The 22,767-nt window shown below is 36.4% G+C and overlaps 1 protein-coding gene across 3 annotated transcripts; it reads left to right on the top strand.

Annotated features, from left to right (window-relative positions):
• The first annotated feature begins 42 nt into the window (after positions 1–42).
• PRPSAP1 (phosphoribosyl pyrophosphate synthetase associated protein 1) lies at positions 43–22,420 on the top strand. 3 transcript variants are annotated; one of them, XM_032208741.1, is made up of 11 exons: positions 43–128; positions 1,456–1,567; positions 4,922–4,974; positions 6,906–6,972; positions 7,938–8,110; positions 9,376–9,491; positions 10,536–10,591; positions 12,237–12,382; positions 13,647–13,717; positions 14,697–14,843; positions 19,338–22,420. In XM_032208741.1, the coding sequence occupies exons 2-11, from the start codon at positions 1,485–1,487 to the stop codon at positions 19,494–19,496; spliced, it is 1,071 nt and encodes a 356-aa protein (XP_032064632.1). In that variant the 5' UTR covers positions 43–128; positions 1,456–1,484; the 3' UTR covers positions 19,497–22,420. The 3 variants fall into 3 exon arrangements, with proteins under 3 accessions (XP_032064632.1, XP_032064631.1, XP_032064633.1); XM_032208742.1 differs by lacking the exon at positions 43–128 and adding an exon at positions 177–984; XM_032208740.1 differs by lacking the exon at positions 43–128 and having other exon boundaries at positions 176–1,567.
• Positions 22,421–22,767: the final 347 nt, after the last annotated feature.

The raw sequence follows: 22,767 nt of genomic DNA, 5'->3' as shown, positions 1-22,767 counted from the left end.
TCCCCTGTTAACGGTTACTTGGCCCGCCAAGACAGATAACCATCTTTATTGATGGAAAAGAATCCACGGTTTAAAAAAAGGTCCATGAAACCGTAAACTGAGTGGGCCGGCGTTTTAATTTTTAAGAGGTGAGTCGACCGAAGTCTGCCCGTGCGCTAAAGGGGGAAAGCGGTGAGCAGGTTAGCGACGGACCGCTTCCCCTCTCTGCCCTCACTCAATATGTCTGCGTCTTACAGACGAGAGCAGCGAAGCGCTGAGACAAAATGGCCGCTGAGAGCGGGAGGGGGCGCTCTAGCTCGGCGTCTCGGTGTTCTTCTGAGCATGCTGGCGGATTGGAGCCTCGCCGAGTTTGAGGCTGAGAGCGAGCCCGGGGCCAAGAGAGTCGCTGGGAGGGAGGGAGGCTGGAAGTTCACACGGCCGCCGAAGTGATTTTTGCCCGGGAGCTGCCGCTGTTTCTTCGGAAGCTTCTGCTCGAATCCCCCGTCCTGCCTCATCCTATTGCTCTTTCCGCGCGCGCGTGTGTCTGTCTCCGCGACTTCTCACTACGGCTTCCCTCCGAAATCTGTCTCGGCTCCTGTCCGTCTTTTAATCCCGCTCTCCTGTCTATCCATTCCCCCCACCCCACGCCGTCTGGCTCCCTCTGTTTTCCCAGTGGGGGAAAAGGTTTTCCTTTTCTTTCGCCTCAGTCCGAACGGCGTCTCTGGGTCCTCTGAATCAGCTGCATAGGTTCAACTCCTCAGTCCGCCCCACTCCACCAAGTCCCAGGAAGGTGGCTGCCTTTCGCTTCTTCTCCATCCCCCGTTTTCCAGCTTCCCTGGATTGGGGGTATATCCTTGTTTGCCCCGCAGAGTCTCTACTATCCAGTCCTGCCTGCTTACCTGTAACTAACTTTCTTTGGGACTGCCAGACACCCCTCCGCTCCCCTCTCTGGAACTATCCCTCTTGTGTAGAGAAATTGGCTCTCCTCCTGTGTCTCCCTGTTTGGTATGTAACCAAATTGCATTGTTGGTTGCCTTCGCTGCCTTAATCGTATTGAGGACAGTCCTCTCAGCTCTCTCTCTCTCTTGCAATAAACATTAAAAAATATCCTTTTCTCTCTGACCAACTTTTTTGGCCTGTGATATTTTCAACGTTGTTGATAATCAGTGTGACGATTTGTTTTTAAGACTTCCTGACTCCAGGAGGCAAACGCCCAGCCTTGACTCCATAGTTTTATGTCTTACTGAAGGGCTTTTCCCTTACCTAAATGTTTTAAGTTCTGCCGCTGCTTTGAATGTAACTTTTTCTGATTACCTTAATAATTGGAAAACGGGCGAGTCTTTCCTAATCAGAATTATTTTTACCGCCACCACTATCTCAGTGTAGTGTTGGTGAGGCTAGTATTTGGAGAACTAAAGAGGAGGATGCCAAGGAAACTGCTGTTACCTTATAAATCTGTGTTTTCTCACTCTCGAGTTGGAAGGGGTTTGCATGATTCTTTGGCAATGAATGCAGCCAGAAGTGGCTACCGGGTCTTCTCAGCAAATTCCTCAGCAGCCTGCACAGAACTGGCCAAGAGGATCACTGAGTGAGTGTATTATCATTTTTAGCATTGTGTGTTCTCATTCTTTTTTCATGACTTTTAGTTTTAGTCCTTGGAAATTACTATAAGACAATGTAAATTCTCTTACAGTAATTGCCAAGGAGAAACAGGTTTACCACAGTTTTTCAGTATAATTCAGGAATGTGTATTACTCAAAACTGAAGAATCTTACTGATTTTCATTTAAAGAAGCAAAGTCTTGTAACAGTTATTAAATTGCAGCTGGTATTTTAAATGTTTTAGATTGGACTTTAATAGACAGTAAGCATTCATATATTTATGTGCAAGTTTTAGCTCCATTCATACAGCTGAAAAATAAAACTGTTACGTCTATATGTTAATCAATGTAGTATTTTTATATTATTGCTGGGCAATTTAAATATATTGCTTAACTGCTTTTTTTCTTTGTGTAGTTTACTATATTTAGGTTGTACTATTGATAATTGTTTGGCCTTTGCATAGCCCACCCAATGGTTCAGTGGCTGATTTTGACAGCCAACCAAAATTTGTATTTGGTAATAATGATATTAATTTTAAGGTGCCATGGAGCTAGCATTTCTTTTTAGTGTATCTGAGGTTTTACAAGATTAGAAGCAAAATTTTGCTCTGCTCTCAAGAGTCAAAGCTGAGTGCCTTACTGATAAAGATTATGTAGGCCCCAGTTTTTACTGATTAAATATTAATTGACAACATGATGGTTAATTTGAAAGCTATTAATGGAATAATCTTGTTGACTTTCTGTTAACATCGCATAGATGAGAAGGTGGAGCGTTGATATTGTTAGTTTCAGCCTACTTGAGCTGCCTTCTGTTGAGAGCATGCTTTTTGATGCAACTTTGGTATATAAAACTGCATTAGAAAAGCCTATGATATACTTGTTATTTTTTAATATTGACATTTACATTCAATATTCACAGTTGTGCCATATATTTGGAGCCTTATTTTCTTATATGCAAGTTTAAAATTTTGCATATACATTATTATTTTTTGAGATTGGAAATAAGTAGATACCAGGATTGATTTCATATATTGTTTCAAGGTTTTTGTCTCTCTCATACATTGTCTATCAAAATTTATTAAAACAGCATTGAGTAGATATTTAATAGGTAATAATGCTGGAAAACCTTTTCTTCATATCTAATACCTTACTAGCCTTTACTCATTCTGAATTTTTCTGTTCAATTTTTCTTTATATCTACAGCTCTGAACTATCTCCTATAGTTGTTTTTTATTATCTGGTTGTCAGTTTCATTCAGTGGGGCTTACTTCTTTAATTTATTCCTTGTAGAGAGGGAGGTTAATATGTGAGTTCTTGTTGTACCATCTCATTTGTTCTGATAACTCTTCATTGTCTCATTTAAGATGACCTGAACTCTATAAAGGTAACCCTTTTAATATTGTAAGGAACTTGATGCTCTCCTATATATATTTATACAAAGTCTACCCTATTGAGTGGGTTTGGGTTGGTTAACTTCATAAATTAGCAGCCCAAGTTTGACTAGTAAGATTGTCAGAGGAGGGAATGTTGCTGCAATCAACTAGTGAAGAAACTTGCTAGTGTTAGCTGATCTTCAGTCAGTTTCCTAAACAGCTGGATAGGCAACTTCACCAAAAGCTATATTACATGCCCTTGAAAGATTATTCCTTTCATGAAAAATATCAGACCTACCTCATCCAAAAAACTCTTTATATGTATCACTGACACTGACAATATGTTCATTTTGCTGTAATATTGTTAACCCTTGAAATATTCTTAATAAAACATCAGAATAAAATTAATATTTTAGTATTACCGTATATACTCGAGTATAGGCCGACCCGAATATAAGCCAAGGCACCTAATTTTACCACAAAAAACTGGAAAAGTTATTGACTCGAGTATAAGCCTAGGGTGGGAAATGCAGCAGCTACCGGTAATGATGTCCCGTGCAGCCGCGGGAGCGATGTCCCGCCTCCTATGACACACGGCACAGTGATTCCTATCATTGGATCACTGTACCAGAGGAGGTGGGACATCGCTATGTGGCTGCTTGCCATAACAAGGAGGAGGTGAGACATCGTTGCAGAGCGGCAGGAGGGGGAGGAAGGGGAATCGTAAGACAGCCCTGCATTACATTAGAACGTGAGGAGGGGGGATGGTGCGGTGCGCGCTGCGCGGCAAACTGACACAGAGGGAGGGGAAACTCACAGGGGCGCCGGGCCATTCACGAGCGTCACCCAGCGGCATGGCCCCGCCCCTTTTTCTCCTCCATTTCGGGCAAATTTTTCACTGACTCGAGTATAAGCCGAGGCGGCTTTTTTCAGCCCAAAAAGTGGGCTGAAAAACTCGGCTTATACTTGAGTATATACGGTAGTAATAATAAAAAATGTTTGTATATAAGCCATCTCTCTTTACTGCTAGTTCTATATTTTGCCTTTTACTAAACATGGCTTCTCAATATTCAAGTTACTCTAACCTCAAATGCTGTAAATTTAACTTGTGATTAATCATCTCAAAATATTACTGATCATAAGAAGGAAAGCCCCATCCAATAAAAAGAATAGGAAGACCTAAATTATATCCAATAGAACTTACTGTATTTTGGACAGTGCAAGCTGCTTCTCTACTCTGTATGCTTTCTACATTAATGATGTTAGAGTAGATTGCTAGTTCCTAATTCCTTAATTGTATGAAATTTTTTGAATAAAATGAAAGAAGACTTAAAATGTATACTGTATAATGTTGCAATTAAAAAGCAGAACAAAACTACCATATACCATTTTTCTCTCTAAATATGACATTCTGTTCTTCAAATATTACAACCTCAGCAATATTTCCCTCTAATAAGGGCATTTTATGCTAATATTTTCAGAAAGAATTATCCTAGATTTATTTCCTCTTACTTTGCTATTAAATATTTATTTTGGTGAAGAGGAAAACAAAAAAAAATCATTGGAAAGCTAATTTATACGTTTTGTCTAACTAAAAGTGTTTGGTGCACAAACAGCCACAGGAATCTCTTAGTCAAAAAAAATAATAAGATTCCTGTATCTCAGGATCAGCTTTTGGTAACCACAGAAATTAGTCCGTTTCTTTACTTTTTGGTCCTAGCCTGTAAATCAATAATTTTACATTTTACTGACTTAACTCTCTTTTGAAATTTTGCATGAACAAGGCACTTAAAATTATGAGGCTTGCTCAGAATTTCATTCAGATTTGTATTTCTAATGCTCATAGAGTATAATTAAAGTGTGACTTTTGTAGATAGGTGAGCTCTTCTATTCTAATGATTGCACAATGAACAGTTTCATATTAAAGCTATTGTGCAGAATCTAAATCTTGAAAATACTTCTCTTTCAGGCGCCTTGGTGCTGAACTTGGAAAATCTGTGGTATACCAAGAAACCAATGGAGGTATGTTAGCAGAATAAAAATATATGAGATACAAGCTTAAATAAAATCAGATAAACAATTTAAAACGCCACAGCATATGCAAGCTGATCATTCTTTGTTGCATTTAGAAACTCACAAAAAGAAAAACTACTTGACCAGACCAATCTAGTCTACAATAATAATAATAATAATAATAATAATAATAATAATAATAATTTTCAGCCTGAAAAAGTCACCGAAAATCAGATGGTCAAGATCTTGTGGGATTTCCGTATACAAACCGACAAAATACTGGCGCATAATACACCAGACATCACACTGGTTGAGAAAAATAAGGTCACAATCATAGACATCGCAATACCAGGTGATAGCAGGGTCGCTGAGAAGGAACATGAAAAAATCGCAAGATACCAGGACTTAAAAATTGAAATTCAACGACTATGGCACAAACCAGCAGTGATAATTCCAGTGGTAATTGGCAGACTGGGTGCTATACCAAAAGCACTGGAATTACATTTAAAACAGTTAAAAATTGACAAAATCACCATCAGTCAAATGCAAAATGCCGCACTGCTTGGAACTGCACGCATATTACGAAAATACGTTACGATGTCCTAGGCCCCTGGGTGGGGCCCGACTAGTAACCAATGCCAAATCCGGCGAAACAACTGGCCGCTGTGATACAATTGTATAATTATAATTATAATAATAATAATAATAATACATTAAAACAATTAATAACCCACCATCATTAAGCAAGACATCAAGTGATTGTAACTTGCGATTTTATTGTCAGCTTCTGCATATTGGAAGTTAGCTGTGTAGCATGCAAATGGTGATCCTTTGAACGCAGGGACATTGAAAAGGTTATAAATGTGAGGAACAGTCACATAATTTTTTCAGCAAAGACATAACTTTCAACAATTGGTAAACAGAGCAAGGTCTTCCTGTATCTACTATCAATATTTCAGACTTGATCTAGCTGCATCAGAATTTTTGAGTGGAAGGTGTCTTGACATTGGGCTGTGCAGAGCTCTGGATTTGATGGGCAAAGTGTGATTTGGAATGTGCACCCAGCACCCATCTTTACAGCTCCATGTTTTCTTGGTCTTGTGATCAGCTGCAGAAGCATGACAACTATATGATGATGCGACTTGTGTATAAAAGTTGATAAATTGAGAAGAGATCTATGGAGGAATTTTAAAAACAATGAAAACTTTTCATCATTGCACCTGGAGGTAATGGTGTATATGTAGTCTAACTAATGTGTGTAGGTTTGCTTTGAGAAGCTGCTCGATAAATTATATATTTCTCTTCCTGCTATAATGGGAAGTCTTGTCAGAAGAATTATAAATGTGATAAATCTTCTGTTCAAAAGTCCTTTAAATGAGGATTTATTTATTACTATTATTTAACTGCATTAGAACCATCAGGAGCTCAAAATGATATACTCAGCATTCTAGCCTTCCATTCCTTTTCTCTGCAACAGCCATTTGAGGTAGACAGAGACTCATCCATTGCTAAGAGTGGATTTGAATCTGGCTTTCCTTAATTTTGTTCAACCCGTTAACTGTACACCTGTTGGTTTTCAGAAGGGGAATCTATAGTACAACTTTCCAAACAACTAGAAAGAGGTAGAGAATAGCTAGAGCTAAGGATAGACAGACAGAAATGGCTTGGCAAAGGGAACAGAATTTATTCACGTCAACAAATATTTGTGGTGTAAAAATTTCTGTCCTTAAATTTAATATATAATAACAGATTTCTTTTTAAGATTCAAACGCTATTCATTTCTGTGGGATATGTTTTATTTTCATTAGATTAGGATAGGTTTCTAATGGATTCTTTTTTAACCCTATCCAACCCTTGTATTTCAGTGCTGCTATTAGTAGTTTTAAGGATAAGTTAGACAGTCCTGCAAAGTTTGTTTAATTATCTATGTTTCTCTGCAGAAACAAGAGTTGAAATAAAAGAATCAGTCCGAGGACAAGATGTATTTATCATTCAGACAATTCCCAGGTGAGAGTTTTGTACATTGTCCTTCAACTGTGAAGGTTAAAATGAATTTTCTTGGATAAATGAACTGCCCGTTGAGTGTACTGGTTCTGTATGAAATTTCCTAACAAATTAACACATGCAAATATTTTTCTCCCAACCCCACTACAGTTTGCTGCTAATGATTACTGCAATGTTAATAATTATGCTAATTAAATTCATCATCATTGTGGGCTAAGACAGCTTAGTCTGGCCTTGAGAGATGTCAATGTCACTTTTAAAAACCACAAGTAACTTTAAAAGAAATTAAAACAAGTTGTATTGAGGGAGCAAAGAGGACATGTTCAGGAGCACATTGGTGCCTATTAGTACTAAATGGTCTACCTCTGTTCTGGGATGTCCTCTTAGTTCAAATATACTATTTATAAATTAAGTATATAATTTAATTAATTGTATACAAAATGTTATGTCTTAGAACATGGTCTTAAATCTTGCCTGTATATGCATTGCAAAAGTTTGTTAATGATTTACAAACTATTTTTAAAAACTGCTTATCTACTGTACTCATTTTTATATACAGAAATTTCTGTTAAGTTTCTACAGAATCCCAGATTTTTCTATACAGTACATAGTTGGGAAAATGTCAAGAGAAGATAAAAAAGCTGACTAGTTTGTTGTGATGTTATTAAATGATTAAATGATTTTTTTTTTTTAAAGTGTGCTGTGAATTCACACAGCACACTAAATAATAACCTAGGGATAAAGGTTTATTTTTAATAAACCTTTCTATTAAAATATATAATAAAAATATAAACCTAAATTTATTTCAGATTGACACCATATGTGACCACAGCTATTGCGATTTGTAATCTGTGCCTTAATTTTATGTATGGACTATTTGACAAACCATGATATAGTGTTGATAAAATATCAAATATTGTAGGATTATGGACACAGAGATAACCAATTTGTATTTTCTACCTTTTCAGAGATGTGAACACTGCAGTAATGGAACTGTTGATTATGGTTTATGCACTGAAAACATCCTGTGCCAAAACCATCACAGGTGTAATTCCCTACTTCCCTTATAGTAAACAAAGCAAAATGAGGAAGAGAGGCTCAATAGTCTGTAAACTCCTTGCTTCTATGTTGGCTAAAGCAGGTAAATGGGCTGATTAGAGGCAACATTGGTTTTAATTCTTGCAGTTCATATAAGCGATGTTTGTCCCCAAAGATGGTGACAAGAATAACTGATTTTGTAGAGTTTTGCTTTTTACTATAAGAATAGTTTTCTGCAGAAAAGCTATAGAACAATTATTTAAAAGACAACATGTTTAGAATCACTCATACTGATTTTTGAAAGAGACTCCATAGTAATGAATTCACTAGTAAACGAGGATTAGAAGTTTCTATCATAGATTCCAAGATTCTGTAATTTATTCTGTGCGCGTGTGTATGTGTGTAGTGTATGACATCTTTGTGTTAAAAATATCTTACAGAAGTCTCTAATTTTTCCTTCCTTGTTTATGCCCTGCTGTGATATTTCCGATATTTGTGTGTAAAAAAGAAAGGGACACAAAATGCAAACAATTCAGCTGTTCCTTTTTTTATCAATAATGGAAAAGGCTAAGGGTGGTCATTCTGTTAGTATATCATAAGAAAAATATCCTCCAAATAGAAGTAGTCCTCGACTTACAACAGCTCATTTAGTGACCATTTCAAGTTAACTGAAAAAAGTGACTTATGGCTGTTTTTTACAAAACTATTGTGCATTCCATGGTCATGTGATCAAAATTTAGACACTTGTCGACTGACTCATTTCTATGATGGTTGCAGTATCCTGGGGTCATGTGATCACATTTTGTAAACTTCTGATAAGAAAAGTCAAACGGGAATCTAGATTCATTTAACAACCTTGTTACACTGCAATGATTCTTTTAACAATTTGGAAAGAAAGGTCAATAAAATGGGGCAAAACTCACTTAGCAACATAAACTTTGGACTCGTTTGTGGTTGTAAGTTGAGGACTACCTGTAACCACAAATAATTGAACTGGAGCTAGTTCATTTCTTAATGACTTCAATGTTAATCAACTTCTTTGGTGTTAAAATCATTATACCACTTTCTTTTAATATGAAATTTTTTTGATTAAATATCCTTTGTTTGGGTTTTAGAGTATGAATCTTTCCTGAAACACTGAAGAATGTGTATTCAGGTTATAACAGGCATCAGGAATGCACATTATAATGACAGAATCTTTCTTCAATAACTAAATGTGATTTTAAACTTTAAAATGAGATTTCCTATCTTGTGATTTAAGTCTATCCTGATAGTAAACATCTTCGTTAATTCCAGCTTAAATAATTATATATCCCTCTGTAATTGTTGGAAGTTGTATATATAATATTTTATATGTTTGGTTTTTAGGTTTAAGCCACATCATCACTATGGATCTTCATCAGAAAGAAATACAGGGTTTTTTTAGCTTTCCTGTTGATAACTTGAGAGCATCACCTTTCTTGCTTCAGTATATACAGGAAGAGGTATAAAGTGATTTTTATCTCTTAATAGAACTTTTGTTCTATTAGAAGATGATGTTTTCATATCTATATTATCTCTCAGTACAGATAATGAAAAAAAAGAACTTTGTGAGTGCTGAGTACCAAATTTAAGTTATGGTCATTCACACATGCATCCTATCGAGACATGCAGATTTTGCAATTACCCATGTTTTATACCTGGGTTTTCCAGACAGCTGTGACTCGAGCATATGAGACACACACCTCCATTGAACAGCCAGGAAATAATTAGGAACACACCGAAATCATTTTCAACCAAACACTGAGGCATGTCAAGTTCCGGTGGAATAAATGGAGACCTAATGATTAAACCTGCAGTTTCTGACACGCACATTCATCCCCATTACCAGCATCCTTCTCAATTAGGCTGCCAGGCAATAGCTAGATAGACTGAAACTGCCATGTCTGAGTCCACGATGATTCAAAGAGTGGGCAGGCTTCAGAATCCCTTTTATTCCACAAAGCTCGTTTTGTTGATTTACAAGAAAGTATGGTAACGCTCAGTGGGATGGAGGAATCTGTATGTTAAACCCCCAATTTCCCTTGTCTGTCTGCTGATATGTATAGATGTATGTATATGTGAATTAAATTTATTTGCTCGCCATCTCAGAGTTCAGGTGACTGAGCATTATCATTTCTTCTCTAATTCTTAATTTGGTTTGGTCTTAATTACCTCATGAAGAAATCTTTTTGACAAGATTCCTGGTTCCTGTCCTCTTTGTGTACATGCCTGCTTCATATTAACATGATGGCATCTTCATCCTGGCCTCACATTCTCAGACAAGCTAGCCTCATGTTTTCATAATGGGTAATTCCTCACACAATTAAATAAAAAGGAAATGTAATTACTTTATAGTAATGGATTCACCATTTATTTAAAAGTTACCAAGTATGGTAGTCCTTAAATGATTTCCCCCAGTCACATAATAACAAATAATTACTTGCAAAAAGAATTACTTTCAGAACCAAACTGCTTCAAAATCAAAACCTTTTCTCCATTTTTTTTAGATTCCTGATTATAGGAATGCAGTTATAGTAGCAAAGAGTCCTGATGCTGCTAAGAGGTATTTATTTAGATATGAATAGGGTAGTCCTTGACTTATAAGTGTAATTGAGCCCAGAATTATGATTGCAAGTCATGATGGTCATTAAGTAGGTCACCATGTAGCCATATCCAATTTTATGACCTATTTTGCAACAGTTGTTAATCAAATGCATTGGTTGATAAATGCATCCATATTACCCAAAGAGTATTTTTGTTGAAACTGGAAGTAACTGCCAGAAACCATTGAAAATTGTGGTCTTGTGACATGGGACCCTGCAAACAGTCATAAATGTGAGTGTTGCCAAGCGCCCCAAATGCGATCACCTGTCCACAGAGACATGTGCAGCCATTGGAACTCCGGGACTGGGTTGTGGGGATCTGTCGTAACTTCAAATGGCCACTAAATGACAGATAGTTAAGCAGAGAATACCTATATTACAAAAATTCCTATCTGCAAAATTCTACCTAGTAGAATTGTACAGAGATCAAAATTCAGTGACCAAATGTGGTTCAGAACATTTTGTACAATCTCTGAAGAAGATGCTAGTACAGAATTCCTGAGACTCACCATGTGCTTATCCACTCACATTGTCAAATTATATTTTCTCTTTAGATTTGAGTTTATGCACAACCATAGAAATTGGATCTTGTATGCCAATAACTATTGGTGACTTCCAACTTTAGGGCATCATTCTCCAAATACTGTATTTTTCGGAGTATAAGACCCACCGGAGTATATGACGCACCAAGATTTTGAAGAGGCAAATTTTTTTTAAAAAGTTTTTGCACTCCGCAGACCTCTCAAAAATGGCCCGTTTTTCTTCAAAAAAGGGCATGCATAGTCTTTAGGGGGTTTATAAAGTGCTCCTGGAGGCTGGGGGGGAGGGGCAAAAAATGGCCCGTTTTTCGCTCATTTCTGCCCTCCCCAGCTCCCAGGAGCATTCTGAAAGCCTCCTAAAGGCTATGCAAGGCCATTTTGGTGAAGGGGCGGGGTTTCAGGAGGCAAAAAATGCTATATTCAGTGTATAAAATGCACCCAGATTTTCAGCCTCTTTTTTGAGGGAAAAAAGGTGCATCTTATACTCTGAAAAATACCATAATGCCCCTCAAAATGGATCTCTAATACGTGGAATTAAATGGATATATGCACTGAACCTCTTCAGTGTATAATGTGTATAATTACTACTGCTAGCATTATGATTTGAATTGCAGTATAATCAGCTGAAATTTAACCTCTTCAGGGTAGAAATTTTTAATTAAGGTCACCAAATTAAAAGCTTAGATTATCTTTTATGCATAAGTCAGTAGGCTAAGTAATAGCTCCCCCCCCCCCCATTTTTCACAAATGAAAACACTTTTCGTGCATCCATGAATGCTTAAAAGAGCTTTGGTGGATGATTGTGACTTTGGAAGGCCTTGTGCTTAAAAAGCATTTGTCAAATAATATATACTTAATAGAAAAAAATATGCTTATGGGGGAGGGGGTGGGTCAAAGGGCCAAAAGCATCTGTACTATTTTGCTGAAAGGAAGCATAATTTTTCTTTTCATTAATAATTGATGAAACAGCGTGTAGCTTCATCTTGTTTGAAAAAGTGAATATATCTTTAAAGCTTCTCAGAGAGAAAGTCTTGCCTTGATTAATACTTGGTTCCTACTTACACAGGGCCCAGTCTTATGCTGAGCGACTGCGGTTAGGCCTGGCAGTTATCCATGGAGAGGCTCAGTGCACAGAGCAAGACATGGATGATGGACGGCACTCTCCTCCAACAGTAAAAAATACTACATTGTGCACTGGCCTGGAGCTACCCTGTATGTTGTTACATTTTTCTATTTTTGTACACAGTAGCTTGTCAAACTCAATTCACATTGTCAAATTGTATTTTTCTCTTTAGAATATCAGGGGACAATCTGAAATCTGTTATATTTGACTAAACAGTCAAGTTGTCAAGTATAGAATTTATCTGTATTTACGCTGCATTTCTTCATGTTGAAAGTGAGGGCTTGTATGATTAAACCTATCCAAGTATAGAAATAGCATATTGAGAAGTAAGATTCTAATAACATTTATTGCTTCTTTTTGGTTTATGCCTGGAAAAATATCTACAGTGGAATCCTTTATAAAATCAGTGAGCATGTAAAAATAAAACATAATATTTCTAAACATTGGGTAGGTTTGCACTTTTAAGTTGTATCCCATTTTTACAGTACATATTACAATAGGTAAAGTAATGTGTATAATTACTACTGCTAGCATTATGATTTGAATTGCAGTATAATCAGCTAAAATTTAACAGAAAAATTATTTGCTTCTATTGGTGTTGGAAGATTATGAATGAAGCAGCATTTGACAGTAAAACATTAGTAAATTTCTGTTTAGCAAATTATTGTTTTTAGGTAGTAGGTAGCCATCTGTTTATTGTAAACAGAAATGCTAATTTAATGGAAGCTAGTTTGCATTTGGGTTCATTTGTAATTAAAATCTATATTGAAGGTTATCACCACAAATGGGCATGGTGGACCTTCTAAGTATCCACTGACACAGAATTAATCTGCCTGCACAACTGCCTCCTACAGTAATAATAATATTGAATGAAATCACATTTGGAATGGTACAATATCAGCTACTTCACTATATGTCTGCATTATTTTGTCTGATTTTTTTAACATTTAGCAGTGATCCCAAGTCTGGTTGATTCCAACTGTTTCATTTCAGTCTTTGGTTGTAATTTTTTAAAACGGCAGATAGGCAAACTAATGATCAGGTCATTTGGGTTTGAAATAGAAAGATATTTATCTCATGTAGGGAGCTTGTAATATATTATCTACATATGTATGCATATTAAATCACATATACAGTAATTGGTTCTGTATTGGTTACAGTCCAATTAAAGAGATATCTTTAATTGGTTATATTCCAATTGTAGCCAATAAGGAAATAATTAAAAATATCTCTTTAGTCATGCAGAATGAAGACTACAGTAAAACACTATGCTATGCATTAATTTACAAAGCAAGAACATGTATCCATACTGTACACTAAATCTATGGTTCTGGGTTTGTTTCCCTCCTATAGTGATGATGGCCAAAGAAAAACCACCCATAACAGTAGTTGGAGATGTTGGAGGTAGAATTGCCATAATTGTGGTAAGGAATGAAAAGGCGAGAGAGCGAATGTGAATATCTTCAGTTTGAACTCTGCTTAATTATTTATATCTGAATATAGCTTGGATTTTAGTTCTGGGCTCAAAGCCAATATTGATTATGCTGACACTTTTAAGCAGTCATGCAATATCCCTTTCCACTTTTGCTGTGCTTAATTAAAGACAGATGTTCTACATCATCCACATGATCCTGTTTGTAATAGGACATAGTATTGGTTTCTGAAATCTGTATGTTTTGATAAATGTGCAAACAAAACACAATTCTGAAGGGTTATCAGTATATAATTTTCCTATTCTGTGGGAATGACTGATAGATTTGACCTTATGTCTCACTAAGATTATATAATTTTCTATATTACTGTAGCAAGTTTCAGCAGGATAGTGTGTAATATCTATTTTAATTATACAAACTTGGTATGTTGTTTCATTATGTTATTAAATTCAGTGGTATTGTAGCTAAATCTGGCTTCCTGACACTAGATATGTCAGTTGACAGAACCTGTGTAAAAATTTCTCACAGTATGAAGGCACCATAAACGTGACCTTTTCCAAAGATATTACAAAAATTCCAGGTGGTCTCTAGAACATAGTGTATTTCTAAATCAAGGCAGCTATTTTGTGAATCTTGTGAATCAGGGTAGTGTATTTTGTGATAGAGATCACTAACAATGCAGTCAAAATTAAATTTAATTTTTTGAAGATTATCTGTTTGTTTTTTAAACAGACTTTCAGATATTTTGGGGGAAAAGGTATTACATCTTAAAATGCAATCTATATTGTGCTGCTAGAAAATACTTGTTAAAATGTTTGTGGATGAAAAAAATGGACAGATTAACATTAGGCAAATACTTTTAATTCTTCAGATCTCTTTGAATTTACATTAGTGCTAAAGCATTTGAGGCAAGAGCATAGCTTTTTTATCCTTTTCCCAGAATTTAACTGGGATATGCTTTTCTTCTCAGGATGACATAATTGACGATGTTGAAAGTTTTGTGGCAGCTGCAGAAATCCTGAAAGAGCGTGGTGCTTACAAGATCTTTATCATGGCCACTCATGGTCTCTTGTCTGCTGATGCCCCACGTCTAATTGAAGAGTCCTCAATTGATGAGGCAAGTTTCTGTAGGCAATGGACTAATAATTTGAATGTCTTTTTTACCCAAAACAAAGAACACAAAGCAGAACTAGAACCAAAAATCCTTCCCTAAAATAAAAGGACATATTTTATTGCCGGGGGGGGGGGTGTCTAATTGACTATGTGCATGAATATATGTATATATAACACACAGTAAGTCCATGCAAAGCATTTGAAAGAGATAAAGCCTTTTCATCCAACTACTTCAAGTTCAGTTCAACTATTCCCAATTGACTCTGCCTGTAGGTCTATGTACACGTAGCTACTTTATCTTGCTAGCAGTTCTAGGGAAAGTGTTATTTTCAGCTTTGTTTTGAGCCTCTTATCTAAAGAATTCTGGTTTTTAAATATCCCATAGTTATTAGCAATTAGCAGATATCAATGCATAGAGGACACTGCTACTGTGTGTATACAGAGCCCAAAGAGAAATTCTAGCAGTTTCTACTTGCATTCACTTCATTCTGCCCTTTTTATAGTAAATAACCTGTGGCAGAGAGCAGGCTTTCTTGGGATAAAAGGATAAGTTGAATTTGGAAACTAAGTGTCATTAGTCTGTCATTTCAGAAAAAGTAATAGTTGAAAACAAAATGTTCAGACAGGAGACCTCCTGAGGTTTATTTTTTCTTTTAAAAGATGTGTCTTTTTTGTGCCTTAAGGTCCTTGCTTTTCTCCTTTTCAACACGGTTTGTTCTCCATAATAGCCATACTTCAGTGCTGAATGTTTCCAGACTATGGAAACAAAGGGCTCTGTTTTGATGTCTTCCTGTCCAAATAATCTGTTCTTTCTGATCTATGTATAATTTTCCTCATCTAAAGAAAAGTTGTGCTTCCTAGTTGTTTTTCTGAATTAATGGTGTAGGAGGAGAGGAAGCGGTTGCCAGTGGCAGCATTTCTTCAAGAAGGAAATATAACAGAGCAATACAGAGGGTGTATAGTGGTTCATTGTGTCTACCAACTTAATCTACACACAAAGCTACATGTCAGATGTAGACAATTATAGAGTTGAAAGACAATGTTAGCCCTGTGAAAATAAAGAGCACCATGCCGCTATACTAAGGTGCCACCAGTCAAGCAGAGGGGCCTATAATTACCACTCTTGGGTCAGAGAAATTTGTTCCCTTTTCAAGGAAATACATATTGAAGGTTTTTTTTTAAGTCATTTCATAAACCACATCATATATAAATATGCACCAAATCCTTCCAGATCTATTTTACTCTTTATTTCAGTGCATGGTGATTAAAGGACTATCATGTCTATGAGGAGGATGCCATATCAAATTCTTGACTTATAGACCCTATACAGATAGTCCTCAACTTATGATCACAATTGAGCCCAACATTTCTGTTGTTAAGTGAGTTTTACCCCATTTTATGACTTTTCTTGCCACATTTGTTAAGTGAATCACTGCAGCTGTTAAATTAGTAACACAGTTAAGTGAATTGACTTTGTTTGTCAGAAGGTTACAAAAGGTGATCACATGACCACTGTTCCCTCTAAGGTGCGCGGCTGCGCGGCCGCGCACATGGCAAGAAAACCCCGCGCAGCAGTTTCTAACTGCCGCGCAGAGATTTCTTTCAAAGCAAATGTGGGGAAGTCCTTTGCAGGCAGCTAGAACTGGCCGCCTGCAAAGGACCTCCCCAGACTTGTTTCAGCGGCAGCTCTCAGCCTACGGCAGCAGCGTCACACAGGCTGTGGAAGGAGGGGGAGGAAGAGGGAACCAAAGAGAGGCTTTTACCGGGTCTGCGCCCCACAGCCAGGACCGTCCTTGCGCCTCAAGCCGCGTTTCTTCCTGCAAAGCCCTTCGGGCGTCAGACGGAACTCTCGGGTTGCCCGAAGGGCTTTGCAGGAAGAAACGCGGCTTGAGGCGCAAGGACGGTCCTGGCTGTGGGGCGCAGGCCTGGTAAAAGCCTCTCTTTGGTTTCCTCCTCCTCCTCCTCCTCCTCCTCCTTCCACAGCCTGCGTGACGCTGCCGCCGTAGGCTGAGAGCTGCCGCTGCTGCACAGCTGAGGGAGGGAGAGCGAAAGCAGAGGCAGCCTCAAATTTAATTTAAATTCTTTAAAAGAATTTTTGGATTTCTCCTCACCAAACCTTTAAGACTGAAAGTTTTTCCTAACATGAACTTGAGCTAATATACTTAATATGAGAAAGGTGCAGCAATTAACACTGCTTTTTAAAAAGAACAATATTTCTCAATTGTTTATCTGTATGAAGTCTGCCTATCTTAAGTTCCTACTATACAAAAGGTATTACCTTCTAAGGCAACCTGTATACAATACCTTAGTGGCCAATGTTACATTGCTCCTAATGACAAAATTAGAGCTGTGTTAAGCCTATGAAAAAATACCCCCAAATCCCAAATGAATAAAATCATTATTAAAACCCAATGAAAAAATTACAAAAATTATGCATAAACTTTCATGTTCCCCAAATTTCCAATCCAAAACTTAACCCAGATTCTTCAGACATAGATTGGTAATTCAGAGTCAGACTCGATTATTAGAATGAATGCATTAATCAGGGGTGAATAATGTTGGTGAAATCTCATCTAACCTTCCATAATAAACACAAATAGCTGACAGCCAAATCTCTGAAACACTATTAAATCTGAACTAAATGTTTATCTAGAACTCAAATAAATAGCTGCTTTTTGGTTTTATTTTTTTTAATATTTATCAGTCTCTCTTTTATTCCATACTTCTGGTTGAAAGACTATTCTATATCATGCTAAACAAATGCATATTCTAGTGGCGGTGGGGGCTCGTTGGCATCTTCAGCAGCAGCCCTGCCTCCTGTGAAAAAAACCGAAGATGGAGCAGATCCACGCAGATGACGTTGCTGCAACATGACTGGAGGAGGAATTCTGGGAGTTGAAGTCAGCAAGGCTTAAAGCTGTCAGGTTTGAAGACCCCTGGGTTTTTTTTCCCTAAAGGGTTAGGGGTGCAAGGGTCTTGTAACTTGACAGCTTTAAGACTTGCGTGCTTCAAATGCCAGACTTTCTGAGAGAACATTTTGGTTGTTAAGTGATACTGATATTATATAACACTTTTAATTAAGCGGGTACCTTGAATAAACATAACTTTGAGTTTCAAATAACACTGATTTCGTTGTTGTCTTAGATGACATCTGTGAAAAAAATTCAGGTGCTCAGGCATGAAAATATGCCGCTCAAACACTATACTTTTCCACTCACACTGAAAAAAAATTAGAGGGAACATTGCACATGACCTCGAGACACTACAATTGTATTAAATATAAGTCAGTTGTCAAGTATCCAAATGTAAATCACATGACCATGAGGATGCTGCAATGGTCATAGATGTGAACATGGTCATAACTCACTTTTTTTAGTGATGTTAAACTTTGAACGGTCACTAAGTGAACTGTTATAAGTCGAGGACTACCTGTATTTTACCCTTCTGTTTGCACCAGTAACAACTGGTGATGCAACGGATAGATTAACTTTCTCTTACTATATCCAAAACAAATTCATTTTTAATTTTCTAGGACATACTGTAAGTCTGTTAACTGCATTTCAAACTGTGGCAAGGGACATCACCAATACTTTAATCTCAAATCTAGCTATAATTCCTTCTTGTCTGATGAAATCTTACACCCAGTATTTTTTCGGAGTATAAGACGCACCTTCCCCCCTAAAAGAGAGTGAAAATTTGGGTGCATCTTATACACTGAATGTAGCCCCACCTACCCACCAGGCCCCACCCTTTGGCCTCTGCCTCCCAGCAATTTACCTCCTTGCAGCAAACGGGGAAAATGGGACTTGCAGAGGCAGCAATAGGCTATGGCAATCCCTGCAGCCTGAAACAGCTGATGATCAGGAGGCCCAAGCTGACATTAAAGTGAAACTTACTGTTTGCTGCAGGAGGCAAATTGCTGGGAGGCAGAGGCAGATTTTTTTTTTCTTGTGCTAATCAGGCTGTTTGCTTTTTGCTTGCAAGGAGGTAAGTCAATAACTATAAATGCCTATAGAACGTTCAAATTATCAGATTTATTTTTTAAAGACTGCTTTATTATTGTTCTATACAACTTAGCAAAATGAAGAAGCTTTTTAAAATAAATGCTTGATCTGAAGAGGCCCAGTGCTATTGTATCTTCTTTTAAATAGCAGAGAATAACCATACTTCCAGAAAGCCACATCAATTTTAACAGCATCTGTACATGTATAGTCTGAAATGTAACACCACAACAGTGTATATCTCTGTACTGTTTGCTGTTTGTTGCAAAGAGGCAAATTGCTTGGAGGCAGAGGCAGATTTTTTTCCCCTTGTTTTCCTCCCCAAAAGCTAGGTGTATCTTATGCTCTGAAAAATACAGTACATAAATCATCTGTTTCCCAATGATAATTTTAAAGAGCTGTTTTTTTTCTTAGACAATATTTTTTCATGGATGGATTCTAAATAGATATTTCAACCATGTTTTCTGATGCTTTTTTCTTTTACTATATTTTGATAGGTTGTAGTCACCAATACAGTTCCTCACGAAGTACAAAAACTGCAGTGTCCCAAGATAAAGACTGTGGATATCAGCTTGATCCTTTCTGAAGCTATCCGTCGAATCCACAATGGGGAGTCTATGGCTTACCTCTTCCGCAATATTACCATGGATGATTAAATTTATTTTTTCTCATTCTGCCATCAGTTTCCTCAAAGAGAAGGGAAAACAATATGTATATGAGCAAGTGCCATAACGTTCATAGTGTATTTTTAAAAACATAACAGGGCTGAGTATTTTGAGCTGAGCTTCACAAATCCTGCATGGAGACTGGATCAGGGTGCAGATAGGCATTGGAATATATTGTTAAACTATTTGAATTATGCTAATTGTGGCTTTTTGCTCTTGTTATATCTTGTGTATCATGAGAGGCAATTGGGGGATGACTTTAAAGTGCACTGAGATTTACTCTACATGCATATCCTCACATCACACTAAAATATTTTTTCCTTGCCATCTTTGGAACAATTTTAACATCATGGTAGCAGCAAGTTTTTCTTTTGTGAAATGGTTTCCAATGATTCATTTCCATCAACAATAACATAATGTGATGCTATCTGGTTCCAAAGTTGAGGTAAAAAATTGAATGTGCTACCTCTTTTTTGTTACATAGAATATGTTGTAATCCTGACTAGCAGCTTGAAAGAGAAGCATAGAAATTCTATATATAATGGTTACTACAGTGTGTGCTAAAATGTAGAGTTAAATGGGATTTGTACTCTGTTTTTGTGCATGGCACAAGATGGGATATTTTAGTTAGAAGATATGGAGAACTCTGCAACCCTATCTTGTGTCATACACATTTTTATTCAGTGATATAGAATGGTTAACCTAGTGAAATGAACTCTGATTTTTAGAACACTAAGTTAGCAATCATATACTCTGCAGTATTTTACCACTAAGGCCTTTGCTGGGATGATTGAGTCTCTTTTCCAATGCAGTGATTCTTGAGCATTTTATTAGACATTAGCTTTTGGCTTGGAAATGAAACTATCTACTTCCACACAGTTTTATTTTTTTTCTTCTGGTATGTGTTCCTAGGATGCCAAAATTTCATCTCTTGAATTTCCTCCACTTCAGAAGTATCTTCTCTGCTTCGAATTTGCTTGATTAATTCCTGCATATCTTCAGAGCTTCAGAATAGAAAATTAGATCTTAATATCTATTGCACATTGTTTGAATTAACACTGAGTTGCATATATGGTAGCAAAAGGGAAGGATGTTTTCCCTTTTCCACAGAACAGATCTTGAATTTTCTAAAATATAAGAACATTAACTTTCTTCAGAAAAGTTCATGAAGCCACCCATTCTTAATGCTATTTTATTTCAACTTGTATTTTGTTTGAAAAGGCCTAAATCATACTTACCTGCATAGGCCAACAATCCAAACCTACTGTTGCGGTAGGACGGCAAGAGGTAGGTTTGAGAAAAATGCTACCCACAATGCAGATAAGCCTAAACCAGACCAAATTTTACTAAGCTTACTTAATCTATAGTTTTTTGGATTGGTTTGTTTTGTTTCTTTTGGGATTTATTGATTCTTGTATCTGCTCCAATATTCTATAAGCTGGTCATTATTTTGCATTTCCTAGTGTTCCTTATCTTGCTGCTCTTCTAACCATTCTGATTCATTTTGGCCTCTTCAACTTGAACAGTTCTTTGTCTTTTTAAATTTGCTATTATCTGTCTTTTTGGTTTAGCAAATTATCCTTTTGACTAGTATTCTTTGGCAGCTTTGATCATTATAAGAAATGCCTAAAATAGGGTATCTGGATCTTGCATGTAATGATTAAAATAGTGGGAAGACTTGCCTTCAATAAATTATTGATGCATTTTTGTATCTTTTCTCATTGATATTGTTATTACATCAAACCTCAAAAAAGTATACATGCAGCCATTATTTAGTTCATAGCCCATTTGCTCAAAGAGCTCTTCATACCTCAACCCCTTATATAAAGCATTTCTCAGTTTGATGATATTGAAATCAAGTGTTCTCTTTTCACTGAATTTTTAGAAGTATTTAATACCAGACAAGGTATAAATCAACTGTTTGTTATCTCATTAATATTGTTATTTATTATCCCATTAGTGTGATTTTCTTATTAACACTGTTACTCACTTAATGGTATTAGAGCATCTTGTATTATTATGAGAGTCTTCATGATCATGGAAATATTGTTCATTGCTTTATGGTGTATTGTTCTCATATTCCTGCTTTAAAGGAAGAGAAAGAAAAAGATTCTTCTTTGCTATAGTCAAACTAGTCCCAAAACATGGGTAAATATGAATCTTAAGTGTATCTAATTCACTAATTATATCAAAAGCACAGTCATAGCAATGGTGAACAGTTATAATAGAATGCTGAAAGTTCAGAAATATTATCCCAGCTTCACAAACAATATATGTTGGCACAACTAATTAAGTGCCTTAACTTAATGGTGGGATGGTGATTCTAAGTCATCTCAGTGATTGCCAGAAGAGATTTGATATAATCTTCTAGACAGATTAACCAAAAATAACTCATGTTCTCTCAGAAGGTTTCACTGCATGACTTACAAAAATATAGGCAAGATTATGTAGCATTTTGTCTTCATTTACTATTGAGAAAAGGGAACTATCCTTAATTTCCCTTAAATTTTTTTCCATCCATCAAAGCATATTTAAGTAGCTTTCAATTCATATTCAGGGACAAAGCCTGGAAGTCCAGGAAGAGTCTTTGCTGTTCAGCAAACCAATCCCTTTGTTTATATATATACCAGTTTACAATTTAGCTACCTTTTTACATATCTCTCATGAGTGCAGAGATATGTAAATCTCAACATGGAAACATCTTGTTCTTATTTCAGCCTGGTTAAGAAATCAGAATATTCTGAGGTAAAAAGCAATATTTTGAGATAGTCTCATAAATCATAAATGATGACTGATTTAGAAAAGTCATGTTTAATCCATTGCTGTGATTTTCATTGGTGCCTGGCCTTAGGTTCAAAGTTCAAACTATTTTGATTTTAAATCTTTATTTTTTAAGGGTAAACAGCATTGACTGAACTGTAAGTCCAAAAATGTGATTTCTAAACTCAAGCAAATGGAGATTTATGCTGCATGTTTGTTACCTGTTTTACAACAATCAAAGCCATCCAGTAAAAATATAGATCTATTCAAATACTGCAGCATTAAAACAATATTTGGAATTTTGATCTGCTTTAAGCAAATTGTCAGGGTCACGAAGTTCAGGTCATATATTCCAGAGCAAGAGTGATGACTTATTAGAATTAAAATAGCATAAACAAGTCAGGCATGGCATTTATCTTTTGTGAAACAGTATAAATATGTCCTTATTAAGCACAGAAATCTATTTGGTTTTAAACTGGTGGGAATTTTTTATTGATGGTTT

Source organism: Thamnophis elegans, chromosome 2, assembly GCF_009769535.1.
Source record: "Thamnophis elegans isolate rThaEle1 chromosome 2, rThaEle1.pri, whole genome shotgun sequence".
NCBI lineage: Eukaryota > Metazoa > Chordata > Lepidosauria > Squamata > Colubridae > Thamnophis > Thamnophis elegans.
The sequence above is the reverse complement of the archived record's forward strand: the minus strand, read 5'-3'. Positions and strand labels throughout refer to the sequence as shown.